Raw genomic sequence first — 24,391 nt, 5'->3', positions numbered from 1 at the left:
TTTTTGTTGTTAAAGGTAGCTTTTAAACAGCCCATCTTATAGGAAATTAACCACTTGAAATGCTTGTGATAAAATGTCAGTTTAAAAATTTACATTTTTGATTTGGACTTGGTAGTATAAATTTACCCCCTCCCCAGTTTTGATCCCTAATCAAAAAAGATGTCTAATTTTCATTATTTGAAAGGCAGAATTACAACAAGAAAGGGAGAGACAGAAATATTCCATCCTTTGAGTCACTCTCAAAGTGGCTGCAATGGCCAGACCAAAGCCAGGAACCAGAATCTTCTGGGTCTCCCATGTGGGTGCAGGACCCCAAGCAGTTGGGCCATCTTTGGCTGCTTTCTCAGGCATATTAGCACAGAGCTAGCTTGGAAGTAGAGCAGCTGTAACTTGAGCCATCATCCACATGGGATACAGGCGTCACAGATGGCAGGTTTACCTGCTGTGCCATAGTGCTTGCCTCTAATTTTTTTTTCTTGAACAATTTATTTTTATTGCAAAGTCAGATAGATATAGAGAAGAGGAGAGACAGAAATATCCCTTGTCGGATGATTCACTCCCCAAGTTCCCGAAACAGCCAGAGCTGAGCTGATCTGAAACCAGGAGCTCTTCCAGGTCTCCCACGCGGGTGCAGGGTCCCAAGGCTTTGGGCCATCCTCGACTGCTTTCCCAGGCTACAATCAGGGAGCTGGATGGGAAGTGGAGCTTGCACCCACATGGGAGACCCAAAAGAAAATAAAAATAATTAAATCTTTTAAAAAGCTAAAATCCCTGCCATCCGCTGATATTGCGGTCCTGTAGGTTAAGCTGCCACTTGGGATAGGGATAGCCACATCCTGTATGGAAGTTTCAGTTCTAGAACTGGCACTTCTCTTCCAGCTCCCTGTTAGTGTGTCTGGGAAGCTGCACATAAAGACTCAAGTGCTTGAATGCTTGCTGCCATGTTGGAGACTCGGATTGAGTTCTTGGGTCCTGACTTCTTGGCTGTTGTGGGCATTTGGGGATAAAACAGTATGTAGAAGATTTCTCTTTGCTCTGACTCCCCAACCCTGTCACACTGCCAGTAAAGGTTTATTTATTGGAAAGGCAGATTTGCAGAGAAAAGAGAGATTTTCCATCTGCTAATTCAGTTCCCAAATGGCCACAATGGCCAGAGCTTATCTAGATCCAGGAGCTTCCTCTGGGTCTTCCATTTGGGTGTTGAACCCAGACACCCTGCTGTTGGGGGGTGAGCATCCTGATCAGTGACTTAAGTACCAGGCTAAATTCCTACCTATATTCAGTAACTGTAAGGACCTATTCTATGTTAAACATTTGGGTGCCACCAAGAAGAACATTGTGAAATATGAGCATAATGAAAACTTTGTCTTGAGGTAACTAATGAAAAAATAGGCTTACCTGCCCATTAATCCTAATTTGATTGTTTAGAGCAAAAAATAAACTGCTTTTCAAAATTATAGCTTTTTAAGTACTTGTAAATGACACTTTGTCTTTTCTCATTTTTTAAGCTAAAGATCCTTGTAATCATTGTTTTCAGCTAAACTGAAACTATTATAATATTGTTTCATGCTAAACTGGGATGTGTTGAAGATTAAAGCAGATAACAATTAGATTAAGGGGGCCCAGTGCAATGGCCCAGTGGCTAAATCCTTACCTTGCACATACTGGGATCCCATATGGGCACCAGTTCCTATCCGGACCACTCTACTTCCCATCCAGCTACTGGATGGCTGGGAAAGCAATAGAGGATGGCCCAAAGCCTTGGGACCTTGCACCAGCATGGGAGACCTCGAAGAGACCTTGTGGCTTCGGCTGATCTCAGCTCTGGCTGTTGCTGCCACATGTGGAGTGAACTAGCAGAAGGATGATCTTTGTCTCCTTCTCTATAAATCTACCTTTCCAATAGAAATAAAATCAGATAATGGGAAGTGGAGCAGCCTGGAGATGGACAGGTGCCCAAATGGGATCCTGGCACTTGTGAGGCAGGGATTTAGCCACTGAGTCATTGCACCAGGCCCAAAATAAATCTTTTTCGAAAGTTCTTCATTTAAAGCATCTGTTTGTCCTTGCCTCTTGAAAAAAAAAAAAAAAAAAGAAATGAAAATCGTATAGCATTTAGTCGTATATTTTCCTTTTTAAAATGTTTATATTAATGGGCCCGGTGCGGTGGCACAAGTGGTTAAGGTCCTAGCCTTGCACGCCCGGGATCCCATATGGGTGCCGGTTCTAATCCCGGCAGCCCCGCTTCCCTTCCAGCTCCCTGCCTGTGGCCCGGGAAGGCAGTCGAGGACGGCCCAAGGCTTTGGGACCCTGCACCCGTGTTGGAGACCCGGAAGAGTCTCCTGGCTTCGGATCGGCATAGTATCGGCCGTTGCGCTCACTTGGGGAGTGGATCATCCGATGGAAGATCTTCCTCTCTGTCTCTCCTCCTCTCTGTATATCCGCCTTTCCAATTAAAAAAAATTAAAAAAAAAAAGTTTATATTAACATGATGTTATTGAAGTTCCTAAAAGTTTTTAGTCTCAAAAGTTTTCAACCTTATGTCTCAAGTATTATTTGCTCATTCATTAGTTCTTTAATTAACCAGTTAGATGGAATTTTCCTGTTTACTTTTGTGCTTGGTATAAACTCAGCACTTGAGATTGATCAGAATTCAGAGTTTAGCTGACTTGTACTAGGAAACAAGCACTAAAATCTGATATGACACTTTGCCCATCTTCTGCTCCATTCTCCCATCTGCCAAGGGTAAAGTTGTCACTGTCTTTTGAAACAATTCTTAAAGCTTTCAGCTCTATAGCTGCTGCTGATAGATATTTTCTTCCTTTTGAATGGTTGACGATAGGAAAAAATTTATTTTAAAATCAAAACTAAAATCTGAAAGGCAGATTTTATAGCAAAAGAACAAGACAGAGGAGTCTTCCATCTACTGGTTCACTCCTGAAATGGCCATAGCAGCTAGAGCTTCACTGGTCTGAAGCCGGGAGCTCCCTCTGGGACAGATGCTGGGACCCAAGCCTTAAGCAGGGAGTTGGATGGGAAGTAGAGCTACCAGTACACCACCCAGCACTCTGATAGGATGCTAGCACCTGTAGGAGGATCAACCTGTATGGCACCATGCCAGCCCCATTGGACAGTTGACGTTTTAGAAATTATTAGATGTCAAACTAATGGCATCTGTCACATTTTCTTTCATTATGTTAAGTATTATCACCAGTAGAATTATCTAACCAGTTTTTATTAAACTTGTTCCAATAGAAAGAAGAATAAGTCTCATCGGGATATTAAGCGAATGCAATGTGAATGCACACCACTTTCCAAGGATGAAAGAGCCCAAGGTGAAGTAGCGTGTGGGGAAGATTGTCTTAATCGTCTCCTCATGATTGAGTGGTAAGTGTATTTGAATGCTCCGGTTTCACTCAGTCTTGTATGAATGTCTCTAAGTATTAAAAATAATTATTACTAAAGAGTAAAATTTGACTTTTCCTACCTATAGTTGAATAATTTGTAAGCAGTAAATCGTTAGTGTATAATAGAAAACAGACATTATAAGGAGATAAATTTCCCTTGAATTATGTGTTATAGTAGTTGACATATTTAAAGTGTTCTATAAAGTGCTCCTGTTACTAATGATAATAAAATCACATTCAATCATTTTTTTATCTTTTGCAATGTTTTGAATTCTGAGAGGCAAAATGTTGGTGACTGCATTTCATTATAAAATGAGGTAAAACTTCACCATTTCAGAGTTGTAAATCTTGTTCTCTTAAACCTCAGTCCCATTGTTCGTAATCTTTCCTAGAAGTCTTTTTCTTTTTCTTTTTTTAGTTTATTTGAAAAGCAGAATTACAGAGAGAATAGAAAATATAGAGGGAGAAAAAACAATAATTTTCCATCCAATGGTTCACTCTCCAAATGACCACAATGGCCAAAACTGAGCTGATCTGAAGAGGGGAAGGTTCTTTCGGATCTTCCTGCTTTCTCAGGCCACCAGCTGAGAGCTGGTTGGAAACATCCAGGATTTGAATCGGTGCCCATGTGGGCTGCCTGCATTGCAGGTGGTGGACTAGCCTGAAAATACCACCATGACTTACCGAGTGGGAGAGATGGAGAGGCTTTCTATCCTCTGGTCTCCCCCAGATGCCATAACAACATGGATGACAGCATCCCATATACTTTGGCTGTCTTCCTCTGCTTTTCTTAGGCCAATAGTAGGGGCTGGAGCATGAAATGTCACCCAAAGGAGATACAGGTGTTACAGAAACTTACTATATCATGATGCTGACTTATTAAAATCTTCTATGTATTCAATCCTTTTTGCTCTTTCAGTGTTTAACAATTAATAATAATGTTTTAGAAATGATTGATAATTTTTATGATGCATTTACTCTGAATTCTTATTTGTTTATATGTTTGATGACTGGTTTCTCAAATGTAGTTGGTTATAGTAATTATTTTCATTGAAAAGAACAAATTAATGGTGATTGGGGTGGAATGTAAGGAAGGAGCACTGATAGAAACTATGCTAATTCTGCAGAATTATCCATGTACCGTAAATATAACATTTAACCTGAAATTGCATGATAGAAACCCTACTAATAGTGAGAACTGAATGACAGGGTGATATTGTTAGTATTCTCTATTAGGTGGCAGTGTTGACACTAAGCTACAAGGTATTCCTTTACTACAGAAATAATTATTGAGAAAGTCTCATTTGGGATTAACCTCTCAAATATGGTGTTTATGACAAAAAGATAATACATTTACATAATATAGTCTAGTGAAGATGTTATGCTTCTGTTGCTATTATTACTAATTTTCACCCATTTCTCATGTCAGTTCTTCTCGTTGTCCAAATGGGGATTATTGTTCCAATAGACGGTTCCAGAGGAAACAGCATGCAGATGTGGAGGTTATACTTACAGAGAAGAAAGGCTGGGGCTTGAGAGCTGCCAAAGATCTTCCTTCGTAAGTTATACTTTAATCATCTTTTACTTATTTTTTGTGTTGTTGAATTTATTTTTTGTGGTGTTAAGTATTTTGTTGCAAAATAATTTCTCCAATATTCTGAGGTTTAGTGGTGATTGTTGTACAGAGTGACTGCTTGGTAGCCGATTTATAAACAAAACTTTTAAACAGTTTTAGGAGATTAAAAAGAGCACAACCCTTCTTTAAATATGCAAGAGTAGTATTTTTAAAAATTATTGCAGTTAATTGAAAGGAAGAATCAGATAGAGAAGGAGAGAAATTTACTACTTAATGGTTCACTCCCCAAATGGCCAGAACGGGTATGGCTGGCCAGACTGAATCCAGGAGCCTGTAACTCTGCTGCAAATTTAAACATTATTAGTGAAAGCTGAGTGACTTTCACTTTAAAATTTAATATGTGTTGTGAAATGCGTCTCACAGGATTATTTGATTGTGTCCTATATTCCATTATTATATGATTTATAATATTGAAGTGAATAATTGGCTGAGTTTCTTTTTGTTTTTTGTTTTGTTTTTAATTTACTTGAAAGGCAAAGTTACAGAGACAAATCCTTTATCTACTTGTTCTCTTCCCAAATGGCCATAATGGCACAGGGTAGGCCAGGCAGAAATTATGAGCCAGGATCCTCTTCCTGCTCTCCCACATGGGTGTAGGGGCCCAAGCAAGCAATTGGGCCATTCTATGCTGCTTTCCCATGCAGTTAGTAGGAAGCTGAATCAGAAGTGGAGCAACTAGGACTTGAACTGGCACCCATGTGGCATACAGTTCTATAGGCAATGGCTTGACAGGTTGTGCTACAATGCTGACCTTCTAAGTTTCCTTCTAATTTTGCTGATGTCATAGGATTCAATTTCTGCCAAGATAACCCAGTGTATTTCTAAAATTACGAATTCTACAGCTGGGCATTTGGCACAGTGGTTATATACTGCTTGGAATGTTTGTATGCTATATCAGAGTACCTTGGTTTGAATTTCTACTGTTTATTTCCATATTCCTGCACCCTGGGATACCATGTGATACCTTTTTTTAAGATTTATTTTAATTTTATTGTAAAGTGAGATATATATAGAGGAGGAGAGACAGAGAGGAAGATCTTCCATCGTTGATTCACTCTCCAAGCGGCCGCAGTGGCCAGAGCTGTGCTGATCTGAAGTCAGGAGCCTGGAGCCTTTTCTGAGTCTCCCATGTGGGTTCAGGATCCCAAAGCATTGGGCCGTCCTTGACTGCTTTCCCAGGCCACAAGCAGGGAGCTGGATGGATAATGGGGTTGCTAGGATTAGAACCGGTGCCCATATGGGATCCTGGCATGTTCAAGGCGAGGACTTTAGCCGCTAGGCTACTGCGCCAGGCCCAGCATATAGTTGGGATCCTGCTCATCCACGTTGCAGGTACAGATTGAGTCCTAACTCCTGGCTTAGGCATGACCTAGCCCTGGCTGTTATTTGGGCAATCAGCCAGTGAATGGATGATATCTGTAACTCTGGCTCTTATAAGCAACAGCAGGTGCTGGCGTCTAGCCCAGTCTTGCATACTCCCCAGACCCACCTACACGCATGCTGAGGCATGCTATAGCCATGTTCAGTCTGATTTGCTCCTGGTAATTGTGCTTACTGGTGGCATCTGCAGCCTGGCAAGGGATTTGACACAGCCTGGTGTGACCTACCTCCACAGATCTCGGCACTTAACATCAGATGCTACAGCCTGGCCTGGCCTGGCCCACCTGAAGTCCCAACTCTAGCCTCTAGGTGCTACAGCCTATCTTGGCCCATCTTGCCTCTATCTGTGGCTTTCATGTGAACCAGCAGGTGCACTAGCCTAGCCTGGCATAGCCTACCTTCAGACCTGGTTCTTATGCTCACCAGCGGGAGCTGTAGCCTAGCAGGGGAGTTTCCTAAGTTCCCCCACTAGGCTCGCTCCTAGACCTGAATCTCACAGGTGCTAGAGCCCTGCCCCAGCGTTATTTACCCCCAAGTCGTGGCCTTTGTGTGTGCTGGTAGGTGTTCCAGCCTAGGCCAGACCAGCCTGTATCCAACCCTAGTTCTTGCGTGTTGGTTAGTTCTGTGGTTGTACCTGTCTCAGCCCATCACCATTCTCGGCTCTCGCACAAACCAGTGAGTACTGCAGTCTCACAGGGGTGAGCCCACAAATCCCCTACAGAATCAGCTCTCAGACCCAGTTCTTTTATGTGTTGATTGATGTCATAATCCAGCCCTGTGCCGCCCACTCTGCTCCTATTCTGAGTAGCAGATACTGTGCCCTATCTCTGCCAATCAAACCCTCCAACCTTATCTTTTTCGTGTGCTGTCAAGTGACTGGTGTATTGGTCTTACCTAGACATGCCCTCCAGCCTCCCCCATCGAAACTGCCCTGTCTCAACCCCATCGTTTACCTGCTAGTGCAGCAGCCTGGCCTATGGAATCCCACAAAAGTCATTCCATACCTGTAAAGTACTCCCTCAGAGGTCCCTGATCCTACGCATTCCCAAACCCTCCTTCCTGGGCAATCCACAGCCCCTATGCAAGGCACTGGTAGCCCAATCGGGGTAAAAACTTAGGAACAACCTTTAGAAATATTAGGAAAGGGAAAAATTACCTTGCTTAGATGCTAGTTACTTTATATAGATTAATTTTTGTGTATTGCCAAACTTAGGCACTTTACATATTGCTGTCTTTTGTTTGTTTTTCAGGAACACCTTTGTGCTGGAATATTGTGGAGAAGTCCTTGATCATAAAGAGTTCAAAGCTCGGGTGAAGGAGTATGCACGAAATAAAAACATTCATTACTATTTCATGGCTCTGAAGAATGATGAGGTAGATAGCATAGATATGTTTGTTTTGAAACAGCTTTGGAAATGATTGGATTTGAAAGGATTGCTGATAATAGCTGTACTTCGAATATTAAGGGATGAAATGAAGGACCACATAGAATAGTTTGTTTACTAAAAGGATGGGATATGAAGTACCATTTTTGTTTATTATTATTATTATTTTTTTAAGATTTATTTTTATTGCAAAGTCAGATATACAGAGAGGAGGAGAGACAGAGAGGAAGATCCTCCATCCGATGATTTACTACCCAAGTGACCGCAACAGGCAGTGCTGCGCCGATCCGAAGCCAGGAACCAGGAGCTCTTCTGGGTCTCCCACGTGGGTGCAGGGTCCCAAAGCTTTGGGCCAGCCTTGACTGCTTTCCCAGGCCACAAGCAGGGAGCTGGATGGGAAGTGGAGCTGCTGGGATTAGAACCAGTGTCCATATGGGATCCCAGCGCGTTCAAAACGGAGACTTCATCTGCTAGGCCACTGTGCTGGGCCCAGAAGCTCCATTTTTAAAAGATTTTTTTGGGTGGAGTGAGAAGAGTAACTTTTTGCTTTTTTATGAGAGTCTTTAATTAGTACCTTAATAGAAGGCAAGTAAATTCTCATATTAGGGCCCAGTGGCGTGGCCTAGTGGCTAAGGTCCTCGCCTCGAATGTGCCAGGATCCCATATGGGCGCCGGTTGTAATCCCTGCAGCTCCACTTCCTCTCTGTCTCTCCTCCTCTCTGTATATCTGACTTTGTAATAAAAATAAAAAAATAAATCTTTAAAAAAAATTCTCATATTAGCCTCTATGTTCTATGTGGAACTACAAAATTTAGGGACTTACCCTCTTATCCTAACTGTTCTAATTCTGGGGCGTTGCCTAGCAAGTTTTAACAAACTCTTCAGGGATTCATATATAAAGTCAGATTTTAGAGTTACAGCAATGTGGCATAATGCATTTTTAAACTTAAAATTTTGTGCACCAGAAATGAGATTGAAATAAGATATATGATAAAAGAGCTAAAAGTAAATGGGAATGACATGTGACAGATTCTGAGATAATTTTGCCAGTACACAGATATTTATTGTTAGATCTTCTAGAAGAAGCAGTTTAGGTGTTTGTCATTTTAATATGTGAAATATTGTGAGACAGTTCTCTAACATGAGAGGCATGTGCAAACCATATGTCTTAAATTTGTCTTCTTGCCTAGTTAAAATGCACAAGCATTTTAAGGTCTCATTTGTTATGAACTCTTCAAATTATCTTATTTCTCCAGATTATAGATGCCACTCAGAAAGGAAATTGCTCTCGTTTTATGAATCACAGTTGTGAACCAAACTGCGAAACCCAAAAAGTAAGTTGTGATGAATTTATACTTTAGGATATTTGTTCAAGATTGTGGTTCTGACCATGAATTTTATGTGTCAAATCAGTGGTTTTTGGTTCTTAAGAGTTTCATTCTTTATAATTTTTTAATTTATTAAAAATTGTAAATAAATTTTGATTTATAGAAGTACAGTATTGCAGAAATAGTGCGGAGTGTGTACCTGAGTCCCACCCTTCACACAGCTAGCCCAAACTGTTAACATTGTACAGTCATAATGTAATTACCAAATCAACAGAGTGCTACTAACTGTCACCAAAGACTTGACTTGAGTTTTGACAGCTACCATTATCTGGTCTGGAGTCTGAGAACTCAGGTTGCATTTAGTCACCTCTAGCAATAATTATCTGGGATACTATTTCAAGAGATGTCAAAACTAAAAGTAAATTTTAATTTTGATTGAAGTATAGTGTATACCATCATTTTCAGATTATTTATTAGATCTCACCAAGGTACCAAATTTAATTGTTTTGATAATGCAAGGGACACAACAACTGTTATATAATTATTATTTTAGATTGAGGAATCTGTCAATCCATTCTCCACAAAAACTTACATCACTGAGCTATTGACCTGCTCCCCACATTGTTTGTACCACTCATTTGTTCTCATATTGAAGTAGTACTTCTGGGTATTTTTATTCTTTAGTCTGTGAACTAATAGATTTTTTGCATGACTCTTCTAAAAGCCAATCCGCATAATCAAAAAGGAGAGCCCACTGCAGCTGGTAGCCTCATATTTTGTTGTGAAAGTCCCAGTGTACTGTTAGGAGTCCATTATTCGCTAAGCTTGAATTTTTTGTTAATAATTTGCAGATTCATTAAGGTGGAGCTGTACAACCTTTGGCATGTATGCTGTGGAAATACAAGAAATTCCCCGTATTCCCTTTCACTGTGCTCAGCCAGATGACCACTGCTTCATGAAATGAAACTTTTAGCATCAGTGTTTTTTCCAGTATTTTATGCCTCATTTTATCTTAGCATATGGTCACTTTTAATAAAAGTGGATACAGATGACACTCAGTGTACCGAGCATTCCTTATTAAGTATCCCCTGTATGTGTATGTTCAGTACATGTATGTGGATACTCCATAGAAACATGTTAAATAGCAGCAATTTTACTAGAGACAAGTAACAGTCAATCTGGTAGTCCATTAAATAAGAGCAACACTTAAATATGTTAGTTTATTTAGAGAATACCATTTGCTCCTTATAAAAACCTTTTTTTTTGCCTAAGGAGCCATGTTTGTAATTAAGGAAAGATGTTAGTGATGTTTATGCAATCAGATTAAACAGTTGTTAATGGCTTTTCTTTCTTTCTTTCTTTCTTTTTTTTTTCCAAATAACATCTCAGTGGACTGTGAATGGACAACTGAGGGTTGGATTTTTTACCACCAAACTGGTTCCTTCAGGCTCAGAGTTAACATTCGACTATCAATTTCAAAGATACGGGTGAGCACTTTTTCCACTCTATTTTCATGCTGCTAATGTGCAAGTAAACTGTTCATAAATAAATGCATAATGTGAATAACTTAGTTTATTATCAACTTTTTAAAAAAGAAACTGTATGTGAAAGATAAAGCCACAGAGATGTCCTGACTGCTAATTCATTCCCCTAATATCCACACAGCCAGGGTTGGAGCCAGGAATTTAACTCAATTCTTTCACATGGATATTGGGGACTAAGCTGTTTAAAAAGACACCTGCCACCCCCATGGTCTACATTAGCTGGAAACAAGTAGGAACAAAACCGGATATTCTAATAAGTCATGCGTCTCAATCTCTATGCCCAAATTTTACTGTTTGGTTTTGTAGTTTTTTTCTTATTGTATAATGCTTCTGGCCATTAAAGACTGTTGTGCAAGAACAGTGTAATTTTTCTCTGAATTTCTTGTGCTTGTTTATATAATCATGTGTTCAGTGTAATTTTTTTTTAAGATTTATTTATTTTTATTGCAAAGTCAGATATACAGAGAGGAGGAGAGTCAGAGGGGAAGATCTTCCGTTGATGATTCACTCCCTAAGTGATTGCAATGGCCAGTGCTGTGCCTGTCTGAAGCCAGAAGCCAGGAACTTCCTCCAGGTCTCCCACGGGGGTGCAGGGTCCCAAAGCTTTGGACCATCCTCGAATGCTTTCCCAGGCCACAAACAAGAAGCTGGATGGGAAGTGAAGCTGCCGGAATTAGAACTGGCGCCTATATGGAATCCCGGCCTGTTCAAGGCGAGGACTTTAGCTGCTAGGCCACGCTGCCGGGTCTACTAGTTGAAGTTTTTGCTGCTCCACTTCTGATCCAGCTCCCTTCAAGTGCAACTGGGAAAGCAGTGAAAATGGCCCAAGTGCTTGAGTCCCTTCACTCACATAGGCTATCTGAAATAAACTCAGGGTTCTTGGCTCTCTTTGGAGAGTGTACCAGCAGAAGGAAGATCTCTGTCTCTCCCTCTCCAAATACTGCCTTTCAAATAGTTTTTTTTAAAAGGGTATACATACACACACACACACACACACACCCCACCTCATGCCCTGTTTTGGAATTGCCGTCCCTGTGTGTGTATGTGAAGAAATCCTGCAGTAAACTCCTGTGTATCATTTATTTAGCTTTAACAAGTATCAAATTTTAACTAACCTTAATTACAGCATACAACTAGAAATAATTTGTTACCTAGTGTACCCAAATTAGTAACTGGTGCAATAGCAAATAACACTTTTACTACCTAAAATAGAGAAAATTTTGATGCCACTTATGAGTCAATCAAGATAATATGGAGTGGTAAACATTTTTGCTCAATGGATTAAACCAGTTGGGATGCCTGCACACATTAGAGTGCTGATTTGGATTCCAGCATCTCGACCTATAATTGGGCTTCCTGTTAATGCAGGAGGCAGTGGATGATGGCGCAATTGCTTGGGCCCCTACCTCTCATCTGGGAGAGCTATGTGAATTTCTGGACTCATGGCTCTGGCCTTGCCAGGGTATGGCTATTGCATGCATTCTGGTGGGTAAACTAGTGAAGAGGGAATCTTTGTCAATTTGTCTCTGTCTCGGGTTGATGAAAAACATTAAAAATATATATATATATAGATGTATAGTAACATAAGAGATCATGTTTTATTTTAAAGATTTATTAGAAAATCAGATATACAAAGAGAAGAGACAGAGAAGATCATCCTCTGTCTGATGATTCACTACCCAAGTGACCTCAAGAGCCAGAGCTGTGCTGATTCAAAGCCAGGAGCCCAGAGCCTCTTCTGGGTATCCCACACAGGTGCAGGGTCCCAATATTTTGGGCTGTCCTCCACTTCTTTCCCAGGCCACAAAAAGGGAGCTGGATGGGAAGTGGGGTTGCCGGGATTAGAACCAGTGTCCATATCGAATCCTTCTGCATACAGCCAAGGACTTCAGCCACTAGGCTATGGCACTGTGCACAATGTAAGAGATTTTAAATGCATTATTGAGAATCGCTGAGATTTAATGATCTTTTAAAAGAAATAAAACTCTTAAGCATAATGGAAGCTAATCCACTCATGATGTGAAAGTTTGTTTTAAAATGAAGGAAAAACATCAAGCATTTAACCTATCTTTTACAACTGAATTCTTCAGGTTAACCCTAACAGTTGATGAGAGGAAGTTCTAGATTTCCTGCTAATTTGTGCAGTAAGCAGCAGCATATAATAATATGCTTGTATGCTATTGGATGAATGAAGTAGTTGGATTTCTGCTACCCATGTGGGATCTCGGCTTCTGCCTAACTTAATACTGGCTGTTGCAGGTATTTGGTTAGTGAACAGACAAATGAGAATTCTTTCTCCCTCTGCCTTTCATTGAGAAGTAAATTAGGGCCCAGCACAATGGCTCTGTGGCCAAATTCTTGCCTAGCATGCGCTGAGATTCCATATGGGCGCTGGTTCATGTTTCAGCTGCTCTGCTTCCCATCTAGCTCCGTGCTTGTGACCTGGGAAAGCAGTCGAGGACGGCCCAAAGCCTTAGGACACTGCACCCATGTGGGAGACTTGGAGGAAGCTCCTTGCTCCTGGCTTCTGATCAGTTCAGCTCCGGTTGTTATGGCCACTTGGGGAGTGAACCAACAGAGGGTAGATCTTTTTGGCTGTCCTCTGTAAATCTCCCTTGCCAATAAAAATAAATATTAAAAAAAAAAAGTATATTGGGCCCGGCGCGGTGGCACAAGTGGTTAAAGGTCCTCACCTTGCACGCCCGGGATCCCATATGGGAGCCGGTTCTAATCCCGGCAGCCCCGCTTCCCTTCCAGCTCCCTGCCTGTGGCCTGGGAAAGCAGTCGAGGACGGCCCAAAGCTTTGGGACCCTGCGCCCGTGTGGGAGACCCGGAAGAGGCTCCTGGCTTCAGATCGGCATAGTATCGACCCGTTGCGCTCACTTGGGGAGTGAATCATCGGACGGAAGATCTTCCTCTCTGTCTCTCATCTCTGTATATCCACCTTTCCAATGAAAAAATAATAAAAATAAATCTTTAAAAAAAAAAAGTATATATACACACACACTAGTGTGTGCCTCCTTTTAAAAGGGAAGGAGAGGACCCGGCACGATGGCGCAAGTGGTTAAGATCCTCGCCTTGCATGCCCGGGATCCCATATGGGTGCTGGTTCTAATCCCGGCAGCCCCGCTTCCCATCCAGCTCCCTGCCTGTGGCCCGGGAAAGCAGTCGAGGACGGCCCAAGGGTTTGGGACCCTGCACCCGCGTGGGAGACCCGGAAGAGGCTCCTGGCTTTGGATCGGCATAGCATCGGCCAGTTGCGCTCACTTGGGGAGTGAATCATCGGATGGAAGATCTTCCTCTCTGTCTCTCCTCTCTGTATATCCGCCTTTCCAATAAAAATAAAATAAATCTTTAAAAACAAAAAGGGAAGGAGAAAAATAGGGGAAGAGCAATCTTCTATCAGCTGATTCATTCCCAAATGACACAGCACCCAGGGCTGGGCCAGGCTGAATCCTGGAACTTCTTATGTGGATGCCATCTTCTGCTGCAGCATTTGTAGGAAACTGGATCAGAAGTGGAGTGGGCAAAATTTGAACCAGTGCCCAAATGAGATCCTGGTACCTCAGGTAGCTGCCTTAGATTCTAGATGACAGCATATGCCTTCATAAGGAGCATTTTTAAGAAATCAATATTACAAGTATACACTTAGCCTAGCTGTTATGATACTTGTGTTCCTCATCCAAGTACTTGCCATGTGGTCCCAGCTCTGGTCCCTGATTCCAACTTCCCACCTTTGTAGACTCTGGAGGAAATGGTGATGGCTCAAGTAATTGAGTTCCTGTCTTCCACATGGGGTATTGATATTGAGTCCAATAATTGATAAGTAATGTTGCCATCCCATGTGGTGAATTAACTGTCCCCAGGTCTGTATTCTTTACCTGTCTCCCATTGTTTTTTATTTATTGGTGCATATTTTACAGTAGCTCATCTTTATATAATAACTTAAAAAATTATGGACCCCATGTGGTAGCTTAGTGGCTAAAGTCTTTGCCTTGAGTGCGCCAGGATCCCATATGTAAGCTGGTTCTAATCCTGGTGACCCCACTTCCCATCCAGTTTTCTGCTTGTGACCTGGGAAAGCAGTTGAGGATGGCCTGAGGCCTTTGGACCCTGCACCTGGTTGAGAGACCTGTAAGAGGCTCCAGGTTCCTGGCTTTGGATCTGTGTAGTTCTGGTTGTTGTGGCCGCTTGGGGAGTGAATCATCGGATGCAAGATCTTCCTGTCCGTCTCTGCTCCTCTCTATGTAACTGGCTTTACCATAAAAATAAAATAAATCTTTAAAAATAAAGGATAAAAATATAAATATTTAAAATAAAAAATATATTTTAAAATTATGTAATATAAAATATATTAAATATTTATAGATAAAATATTTTGAAAAATATTTTAAAAAATAAATGTTTAAAAAAACTGCCAGGCTGTGCATTAGCAGGAAGTCCGAATTGCGAGTGGAGCTGGAACTTAAATGCAGGCACTCTGATTTGAGATACAGATTTCCCAAGGAGCGTCTTTTTGTTTTTTATTTTAGCTTCATTTCTATTTGAAAGACTGAAAGAGAAATATCTTTTAACTGCTTTACTCCCCAAATGCCCAAACCAGCTGGAGCAGCTGAATCTGAGCCTGGACCTCCGAGTCTCCCTGCTGGGGACAGGGCCACAGTATTTCAGTCATCACCTGCTGTCTCCCAGGATGGATGCTGGCAGGAAGCTAATAGAGGCCAAGTTGGGACTCAGTACCAGGCCCTTCAGTGGGAGTATGCATGTCCCATACCCCTTCACTGGTGCAACAGAGTGAGTCCCCAGTAGGTTAGCAGAGTTGTTGAGTTTTTTTAAATGATGAATTTAATGTGTTTTCAGTTTTTTTTTTTAAATCAAGTCTGGTTGACTTCTCTCCTGTGCAATTGCTATATTATCAGCTTGTTTGTATGATTTATGTTCCCTTAACTGACTTATTTCCGATGCTTTTTGAACAGGAAAGAAGCTCAGAAATGTTTCTGTGGGTCGGCCAATTGCCGGGGTTACTTGGGAGGAGAAAACAGAGTCAGTATTCGAGCAGCGGGAGGAAAAATGAAGAAGGAACGATCACGTAAGAAGGATTCAGTATGTATTCCATCCTTTTTTCTACTTGCACAGTAAGAATTATAAGAAGCGAAGCAGCTTTTCTGATTAAAGTTTGAAAAAAAAAATCAGATTGTGTAATACTAATTAAAGGGTTTAGTTATTTTTATTTCAGTTTTATGAAGATTAGAATTTGGTACTGAGAACTTCAGGTATTCTTAAACACCTGGGCTTTTAATTCAACTTTTTTTTTTTAATTTGACTTTGCATGAACTTTTTTTTTTTTCTTTTTCCTTTTCCCATCCCGTTCCTGTTCCTTATCCTGTTCCTGTTCTTTTTTCTTTCCTTTTTTTGAAAAAAAAAAAAGCAGCTATTCAGAGAGAAGGAGAGACAGAGAGCTTCCGTGTACTGGTTTACTCTCCAAGTGGTTGCAACAGCCACAGCTGAGTTGATACAAATCCTGGATCCTCTTTTTGTGTCTGCAATGTGGGTACAGGGTTCTGAAGATTAGAGTCATAGTCTATTGCTTTCCCAGGCCACAAGCAGGGTGCTGGATGGGAAGTGGAACAGGTGGGACACAAAGTGGTGCCCATGTGGGATGCTGGTGCTTGAAGGTGGATTAACATATTGAGCCATGGCACTGGCCCCTGCCATGAACTTTGGGAAGGTTTAGAGTTTCCCACAGCTTCTAAAAATCATGTACAAATGAAGTAATACCTGTCTTTCTGTTTGGCTCACTTAAGTTTGATGTGTATTTATGTTTTATTACTGGCTTGTCTGTATGATTGGGAATTCTCACCCTTTGAAAGTGTTCCTAAGATCTGTGGAAACTTAAAACTTGTATATCTCTGAAATACAAATAAGAGACAAGTGGGAACCCAAGGAGAAAGAGTGGTCTTAGAAGTGCTTTTCATTTAATAAAACAATAGTTGATAGTCTTTCTATCTTGTATCACCTGAGTTACTCCTGGAGTGTTGCACAGAGAGAGTCCTGTGACTAAATGCTCTCTCAACAGGCAAATAACTTTTCTTTTTTCTTGAAGGACTCTTTTCTTTTTTTTTTTTAAGATTTATTTATTTATTGGAAAGTTAGACATACAGAAAGGAGGAGAGACAGAGAGGAACATCTTCCATCCGACTATTCACTCCCCAAGTGACAGCAACGGCCGATGCTATGCCGATCCGAAGCCAGGATCCAGGAACTTCTTCCAGGTATCCTATGTGGGTGCAGGGACCCAAAGCTTTGGGCCGTCCTTGACTGCTTTCCCAGGCCACAAGCAAGGAGCTGAATGGGAAGTGGAGCTGCTGGGATTAGAACCGGCGCCCATATGGGATCCTGGCGTGTTCAAGGCGAGGACCTTAGCCGCTGGGCCACGCTGCTGGGCCCAGGCAAATAACTTTTATGTTTGAAAATATTCCTCCTGGACCAATCGCAATGGCTCAGTGGCTAAACCCTCACCTTGCACACTCCAGGATTACATATGGGCACCTGTTTGTGTCCCAGATGCTCCTCTTCCCATCCAGTTTGCTGCTTGTAGCCTGGGAAAGCAGTGGAGAACGACCCAAAACTTTGAGATCCTATACCTGCATGGGAGACCTGGAGGAAGCTCCTGGCTCCTGCCTTTAGATCAGCTCAGTTCCAGCCATTATAGCCACTTAGGGAGTGGACCAGCAGACAGAAGATCTTTGTGTCTCCTTCTCTCAGTAATGCTACCTTTCTTTTTTTTTTTTTTATTATTTTTTATTGGAAAGGCAGATATACAGAGAGGAGAGACAGAGAGGAAGATCTTCCGTCCGATGATTCACTCCCCAAGTGAGCGCAACGGGCCGATACTATGCCGATCCGAAGCCAGGAGACTCCTCCGGGTCTCCCACGCGGGTGCAGGGTCCCAAACCCTTGGGCCGTCCTCGACTGCTTTCCCGGGCCACAGGCAGGGAGCTGGAAGGGAAGCGGGGCTGCCGGGATTAGAACCGGCGCCCATATGGGATCCCGGGCGTGCAAGGCGAGGACTTAACCACTTGCGCCACCGCGCCGGGCCCAGTAATGCTACCTTTCTAATAAATATAAGTAAATCTTTATTTGAAATAAAAGAAAAAACAGTGTAATTGTTGTAGAGTAGGGAGTTAAGCGTTTAGAGGTGTTAGCAAATCTGCATGTGGCTCCTTTGCAGTTACCTTGTTCCTAGACTTTGCTGGAACCAGTGCTGTTAAGAACTATAAAGGACATTAGTGTTCCTGTTTAAACTGGGAGATAAAAGTTAGAATTCAGTGAGGAGATAAATGTATGGTTGAAGGATAGTGTTAATAAACTCAGATTATTACAAAGTCAGTTCTAGAGAATCCAAGTTCTGTAAGAAGATAAAGTTCAAAGGAATCTAAAAGAGGACATCGATAGCAAATACATTAGAAAGGGAACTTTGAAATACAAACATAGGGGTTGCTGTTTGACCCAGTAGTTAAGATGCCTGTGTCCCATCAGGGTACTTGGGTTTGAGTCCTAACTCTAGTTACTTGATTCCGACTTCACTGGCTCCAAATAGTTGGGACCCTGCTACCCGTGTGGAATTCGATAGTCAGCATCAGAATCCATCCCAAGTACTCCATTCTGACATCTCGGTGTCAACCCCATGCCAAATGCTTGTTCCAAAAGTAGAGGTGCAGTGTCTGTGATGCTTCCTATTGTTATCACCAGGAAATTATGACACAGGAAGTTTTTCATTTAAGACATTCAAGGAAATTAATCTAACAAAATTGCCTGAGATTAAGATTTAACTTTAAATTTGCTTTTCTGATCATTTATTATCTTTAAATATTTTTTATTCATGTATCAAATGTACCAAAAAACATACCAAATAGAAAAACATTGAGTGTTAACTACATTTCTGTAGCAGATTTACTTATTTTTACTTGAAAGGAAGAATTGCAGTGAGAGGAGAGACAGAGATCTTCCATTTGCTGCTTCACTCCCCAAATGGCTGCAATGGCTGGAGCTGAGCTAGACTAAACCAGGAACATTTTTTAGGTCTCTCATGTGGGTGAAGGGTCCCAAGCATGTGGGCCAACTTTTGCTTCTTTCCCTGCCCATTAGTAGGGAGCAGGATTAGAAATGGAGTAATTAGGGCTCAAATCCACAACCATATGAGATGCCAGTGCTTCCAGCAGAGGCTTAGCTAGCTGTGCCACAATGCCAGCCCCTTACCTGTACATTTTAGAACCTGAATTGAAGCATTTTCAAGCTGTGGAGTAGCATTCATGTTTTCAAATTCTTGTTTACTAGAATGTAAGTTTTGAGGTAGAGTTAGGAAATAGAATTGCTAAATATTTTATCCTAAAATTATGTAAGAGCATAAATAACCAGTTAAATAAGCAAAGATTCCCTTAGTTTTAAAGATTTATTTTTATTATTTTTTATTGGAAAGGCAGATATACAGAGAGGAGAGACAGAGAGGAAGATCTTCCGTCCGATGATTCACTCCCCAAGTGAGCACAACGGGCCGATGCCATGCCGATCCGAAGCCAGGAGCCTCTTCCGGGTCTCCCACGCGGGTGCAGGTTCCCAAAGCTTTGGGCCGTCCTCGACTGCTTTCCCGGGCCACAGGCAGGGAGCTGGAAGGGAAGCGGGGCTGCCGGGATTAGAACCGGCGCCCATATGGGATCCCGGGCGTGCAAGGCGAGGACTTAACCACTTGCGCCACCGCGCCAGGCCCAGATTCCCTTAGTTTTAGATCCTTTCATTTCAGATAGACTTTTTTGTACATTATCATCCTATTCTAGACTTTGGCCTTTTTCTGCCAAGTTTGTTTAATGCTCTTTGTCTTTTCCCTTCATCTGAATATTGTTTGAATTTTGCTCTACTATTCCCACATTACTTATTCTTAAATTTTATTTTGATTATATTCTCCTATTTGAGATTCTGTAATAGAATCCTTGTTTGCTTGCTTGAAATCCAAGTTCTTTTTTAACTTCTAACATTGAGCTGATCTTCTGTTTGTTACAAGTTTTCTCAGTTCCTCATCTTCCCACCCAACGAGGCTGAACTGTTTTTCCTAGTTTTTGCATTGTGGAAGCTTTCCTTACTGCTTTATACTCACCCTGTCCTTTTGTCTGTCATACCTGTTTCAAATCCCATTTATGTGGATCACTAACTTCATACTAATTACTGCTTTCTCAGGACTTGGATTTTTTTTAAAAGATTTATTTTTATTGGAAAGGCAGATATACAGACAGGAGGAGAGGCAGAGAGGAAGATCTTCTGTCTGATAATTAACTCCCCAAGTGGCTGCAACAACTGGAGCTGAGCCAATCCGAAGCCATGAGCCAGTAGCATCCTTCAGGTCTCCCACGCGGGTGCAGGGTCCCAAGGCTTTGGGCTGCGCTCAGCTGCATTCCCGTTCTTTCAAAAATGAAAAAAAAGGAAGTTGCTTGATCCTTTCAGTGTACAAGTTTTTGTTTCATTTTATTTTGTAATCAAATATGTTTCCTTGCTGTAATAGGTGGATGGCGAGCTAGAAGCACTGATGGAAAATGGTGAGGGTCTCTCTGATAAAAACCAGGTACTCAGTTTATCCCGACTAATGGTTCGAATTGAAACTTTGGAGCAGAAGCTTACGTGTCTCAAGCTCATTCAGGTGAATACCTTAATGTTATTTTTATTTCTGCTTTTGGGGTGGGACATTTAAATGATAATTCACATGATGGAAAAAGCGATCATTTTAATGAGAGTTTTGCAATGGACTTGTAAATTTTGTTAGATTCTGGAAAAGTATTTAATATTAGTTAATCTCTTTATAGAATTGGCTTGCCTTCTTTTTCTAATTAAACATTGTGCAACTTCGTGGTATTTGGTATAGGTTCTGTTTACCTCTGCTTTAGCCTGCCACAGCCAGTTTAAACATGATCTCAAAGCTAGGAATTTTAACAGTAATCTCATATTTCTGCTTTGTTATTCAGTGTTAAAGAAAAATCTGTGATTAAAAAGAAATCTGTTAAGTGCTCGCTGTAGCAGCACATATACTAAAAATTAAAAAAACTTTTTGCAGATGCATCTGAGAGAGGAAAAAGGACACTGGTTTAAAACTAGTTTAATTAAAAACTAATTTAATGGAAAATGGTGACGGCTTTGGGCCATCCTCGACTGCTTTCCCAGGCCACAAGCAAGGAGCTGGATGGAAGTGGAGCTGCCGGGATTAGAACCGGCACCCATATGGGATCCTGGTGCGTTCAAGGCGAGGACTTTAGCCACTAGGCCACGCCACCTGGCTCCTGTATATGGTTCTTAATATTTATGTAACTATAGTAAGTCCTGGTTGACTCTGGTACATTATATAAGTCTACTTTAGATATAACTTAAGGCATTTGTACTAATGGGGTTCATGAAAATACAGTTTTCAGGGTTTTTTTACTTTAAGACTCTTTTCTCCTCTCCATGGATCCTCTGTAATGCTCTTTCTGGTATTGCCTCCTCAATATTCTTCATCTTATGAAAGAACACACACTCGCAGTCCTGCCTGAAGTCTTTTCTGGAACGTCATGGGCTGTCTCTGTTGTGGATCTGGATGGCGGAGCTGGGTGATGGCCGGGAAAGTAACCAGAAGCTTCAGGAAGAGGTTAGTTCATATTCAGCTTAGTTACTTCTGAAAGTACTGATTCCTTATGTTGAGGCTGTGTGGTAATATCAGTGATTTTGAATTTATCCATGTATATACTAAAGAATGGTATTGTTGCACAACTGATTAAACCACCATTTGAGATGCCCACATTCCATATGCAAATGCCAATTTTATTTCTGGCTAGCTTTCTACTACTGCAACGAGGAACGCAGTTCATGATGACTCTGGTGCTTGGGTGAGCTCCTGGTTTAACCTGGCCAAGGCCTGCTTGTTTTATCCATTTGAAGCAGGAATCAGTGGATCAAAGATCTATGTTACTCTTCCTTTCTAGTAGAAAAAAATTTTAAGAAGAATTACTGTTACCATGATTAAATGATGTTGTCCTTCCAGTAGCATTCTTGAAATTATAAGTTGATGTATACCTGGCTAGTAGTGATTTTATCCTATTGTTTTACATATATGTGTGTGTGTGTGCATATATGTATTTAAGATTTTATTTAATTGAAAGGCAAAAAGACAGATTGAGAGAAATCTTCCATCCACTGTTCATTCACCAGATGATTATAACGGAGGGGCCAGATCTAGCAGCCAGGAGCTTCTTCCATGTCTCCCACATGGGTACAAATACCCAAGCACCTTGGACATCTTCCACTGCTTTTCCAGGCACATTAGGAGGAGTTAGATTGGAAGTGGAGCAACTGGCACAGGAACCAGTGCCAATATGTGATGCTGGTGCTGTAGGATGGCTGAATCCACTACACCACTAGATCCTATTTACTGAAGGATTTAGTTTGTTGCCTAAAAAAAGTGATGGGAGACCATGTAATATTTAATTATTTGAAAGGCAGAGAGAAAAACAGCACAGAAGGAGATGGCTCGCATTTACTGGTTTAATTCCTAAATGCTCACAGCAGATAGAATGTGCCAGGTTGAAGCCGATAGACAGGTACTCATGTGGGTATCCTGCGTAGGTAATAGGGACCCAAGTCCTTGAGCCATCCATTGGGTATGCATTATTAGAAAGCTGAGATCAGAAGTAGAGGCAGCACTTGATCCCTGAAATTTCAGTATGTGATGTTGGCATGTAACCACTGTGTCACCCCTCCATATTTCTTTTTTTTATTTTCTTTCTTTCTTTTTTTTTTTAAAGATTTATTTATTTATTGGAAAGTCAGATATACAGAGGGGAGGAGAGACAGAGAGGAACATCTTCCATCCGATTCACTCCCCAAGTGAGCTGCAACGGCCGATGCTATGCCAGTCCGAAGCCAGGATCCAGGAACTTCTTCCGCGTATCCTACATGGGTGCAGGGTCCAAAGGCCTTGGGCTGTCCTCGAATGCTTTCCCAGGCCACAAGCAAGGAGCTGAATGGGAAGTGGAGCTGCTGGGATTAGAACCAGCGTCCATATGGGATCCTGGTGCGTTCAAGGCGAGGACTTTAGCCGCTAGGCCACGCTGCTGGGCCCACCCCTCCATATTTCTTAAAATTTACCCAGGTTTGGGAACTACTACCACTACTGCTTCATGTTCTATTCTTGCTGATCAGTCTTATTAAGCATTTTGTTCTAAAAGAAAATAACATTATGTAATATTATGACTTTTAAATATATTTGCGTTTACAGAGAGACATGGTCTTTGTTTAATAAGAAAGTACCAAAGCATAGAGCTCCTGTAGAAATAGAATCTAAGTCCTGTCCAGGAGTTTGAAAGGTTACATGTATGGAGTGATGTGATTTTTTTTTTTCAATTATGTTTAATCAGATTATAAAGACTTTGGAGCACTTGCCTATTCCTACTAAAAATATGTTGGAAGAAAGCAAAGTACTTCCAGTTATTCAACGTTGGTCCCAGACTAAGACTGCTGTCCCTCAACTGAGTGAAGGAGATGGGTATTCTAGTGAGAATACATCACGTGCTCACACACCACTCAACACGCCTGATCCTTCTACAAAGCAGAGCACGGAGGCAGACACAGAAACTCCCAGGAAACTCATGTTTCGTAGACTTAAAATTATAAGTGAAAACAGTATGGACAGTGCAATCTCTGATGCAACAAGTGAGCTAGAAGGCAAGGATGGCAAAGAGGACCTTGATCAGTTGGAAAATGCACCTGTAGAGGAAGAGGAAGAGTTGCAGTCACAACAGCTGCTCCCACAACAGCTGCCTGAATCCAAAGTTGATAGTGAAACTCCCTTGGAAGCCAGCAAGCTACCTACATCTGAACCAGAGGCTGATAATGAAATGGAGCCCAAAGAGAGCAATGGCACAAAACTGGAAGAACCGATTGCTGAGGAAACACCATCTCAAGATGAAGAAGAGGGTGTGTCTGACGTGGAGAGTGAGAGGAGTCAAGAACAACCAGATAAAACAGTGGATATAAGTGATTTAGCCACCAAGCTACTGGATAGTTGGAAAGACCTAAAGGTAAGAAAATCTTTTTTGTTAATTTTAACCCGAATCACTCAGGTTTAGACCTAAGCTCTCGTTTATGTGTGAAAAATGAAACGCCATCTCTTTTAGTATCAGCCAGTTAATAAAATCTCTCTGACATCCTTTAGACTTCAGCAAGAATCACACCAGTGAAAATAACATGCAGATGTTCCCGTTTTTCTCATTCAGAAAGCATATCACAACAGTGACTCCATCATTCAAGTGCTCTTCACAGTAAAAACTAAAAAAATCCATGAAATACCATACTGATGATTCTGTATCCAAAAAAAATTACTGTTTAATTGGAAATCAATGTATTGGCTTAATGGAAAGTTAATTAAAATGGAAGTGATTGGAAAACCAAGATAATTTGGCAAATTATCAAAAATTATTGAATATAAATTTTTGTTGTAGACAACTCCTTTAAGATTCATTCAATTATTTATTTTTTATTGGAAAGTCAGATTTACAGAGAGGAAGAAAGATTTATGTCCACTGGTTCACTCCCTAAGTAGCTGCAATGGCTGGAGCTGAGCCACTTCAAAGTCAGGAGCTTTTTTTGGTCTCCCACTTGGGTGCACGGTCCCAAGGCTTTGGGCTGTCCTCGACTG

At 41.3% G+C, this 24,391-nt stretch overlaps 1 protein-coding gene across 4 annotated transcripts in view; it reads left to right on the top strand.

The window, feature by feature from the left end:
* Positions 1-24,391, top strand: part of SETD2 (SET domain containing 2, histone lysine methyltransferase) — a 95,357-nt gene that overhangs the window by 30,621 nt on the left and 40,345 nt on the right. For all 4 annotated transcript variants that reach the window (XM_040994366.1, XM_040994363.1, XM_040994364.1 and 1 more), the window contains 9 exons: positions 3,256-3,387; positions 4,837-4,965; positions 7,674-7,797; positions 9,065-9,142; positions 10,526-10,623; positions 15,657-15,783; positions 20,234-20,368; positions 21,227-21,346; positions 23,112-23,774. In XM_040994366.1, coding sequence (XP_040850300.1) covers positions 3,256-3,387; positions 4,837-4,965; positions 7,674-7,797; positions 9,065-9,142; positions 10,526-10,623; positions 15,657-15,783; positions 20,234-20,368; positions 21,227-21,346; positions 23,112-23,774 — 1,606 coding nt within the window. The remainder of the gene's footprint in view (positions 1-3,255; positions 3,388-4,836; positions 4,966-7,673; positions 7,798-9,064; positions 9,143-10,525; positions 10,624-15,656; positions 15,784-20,233; positions 20,369-21,226; positions 21,347-23,111; positions 23,775-24,391) is intronic.

The sequence above is a fragment of the Ochotona curzoniae genome, unplaced genomic scaffold (genome assembly GCF_017591425.1).
Source record: "Ochotona curzoniae isolate NIBS_2020 unplaced genomic scaffold, NIBS_Ocur_1.0 contig_908, whole genome shotgun sequence".
Lineage (NCBI taxonomy): Eukaryota > Metazoa > Chordata > Mammalia > Lagomorpha > Ochotonidae > Ochotona > Ochotona curzoniae.
This window is presented reverse-complemented; position numbering and strand designations above follow the sequence as displayed.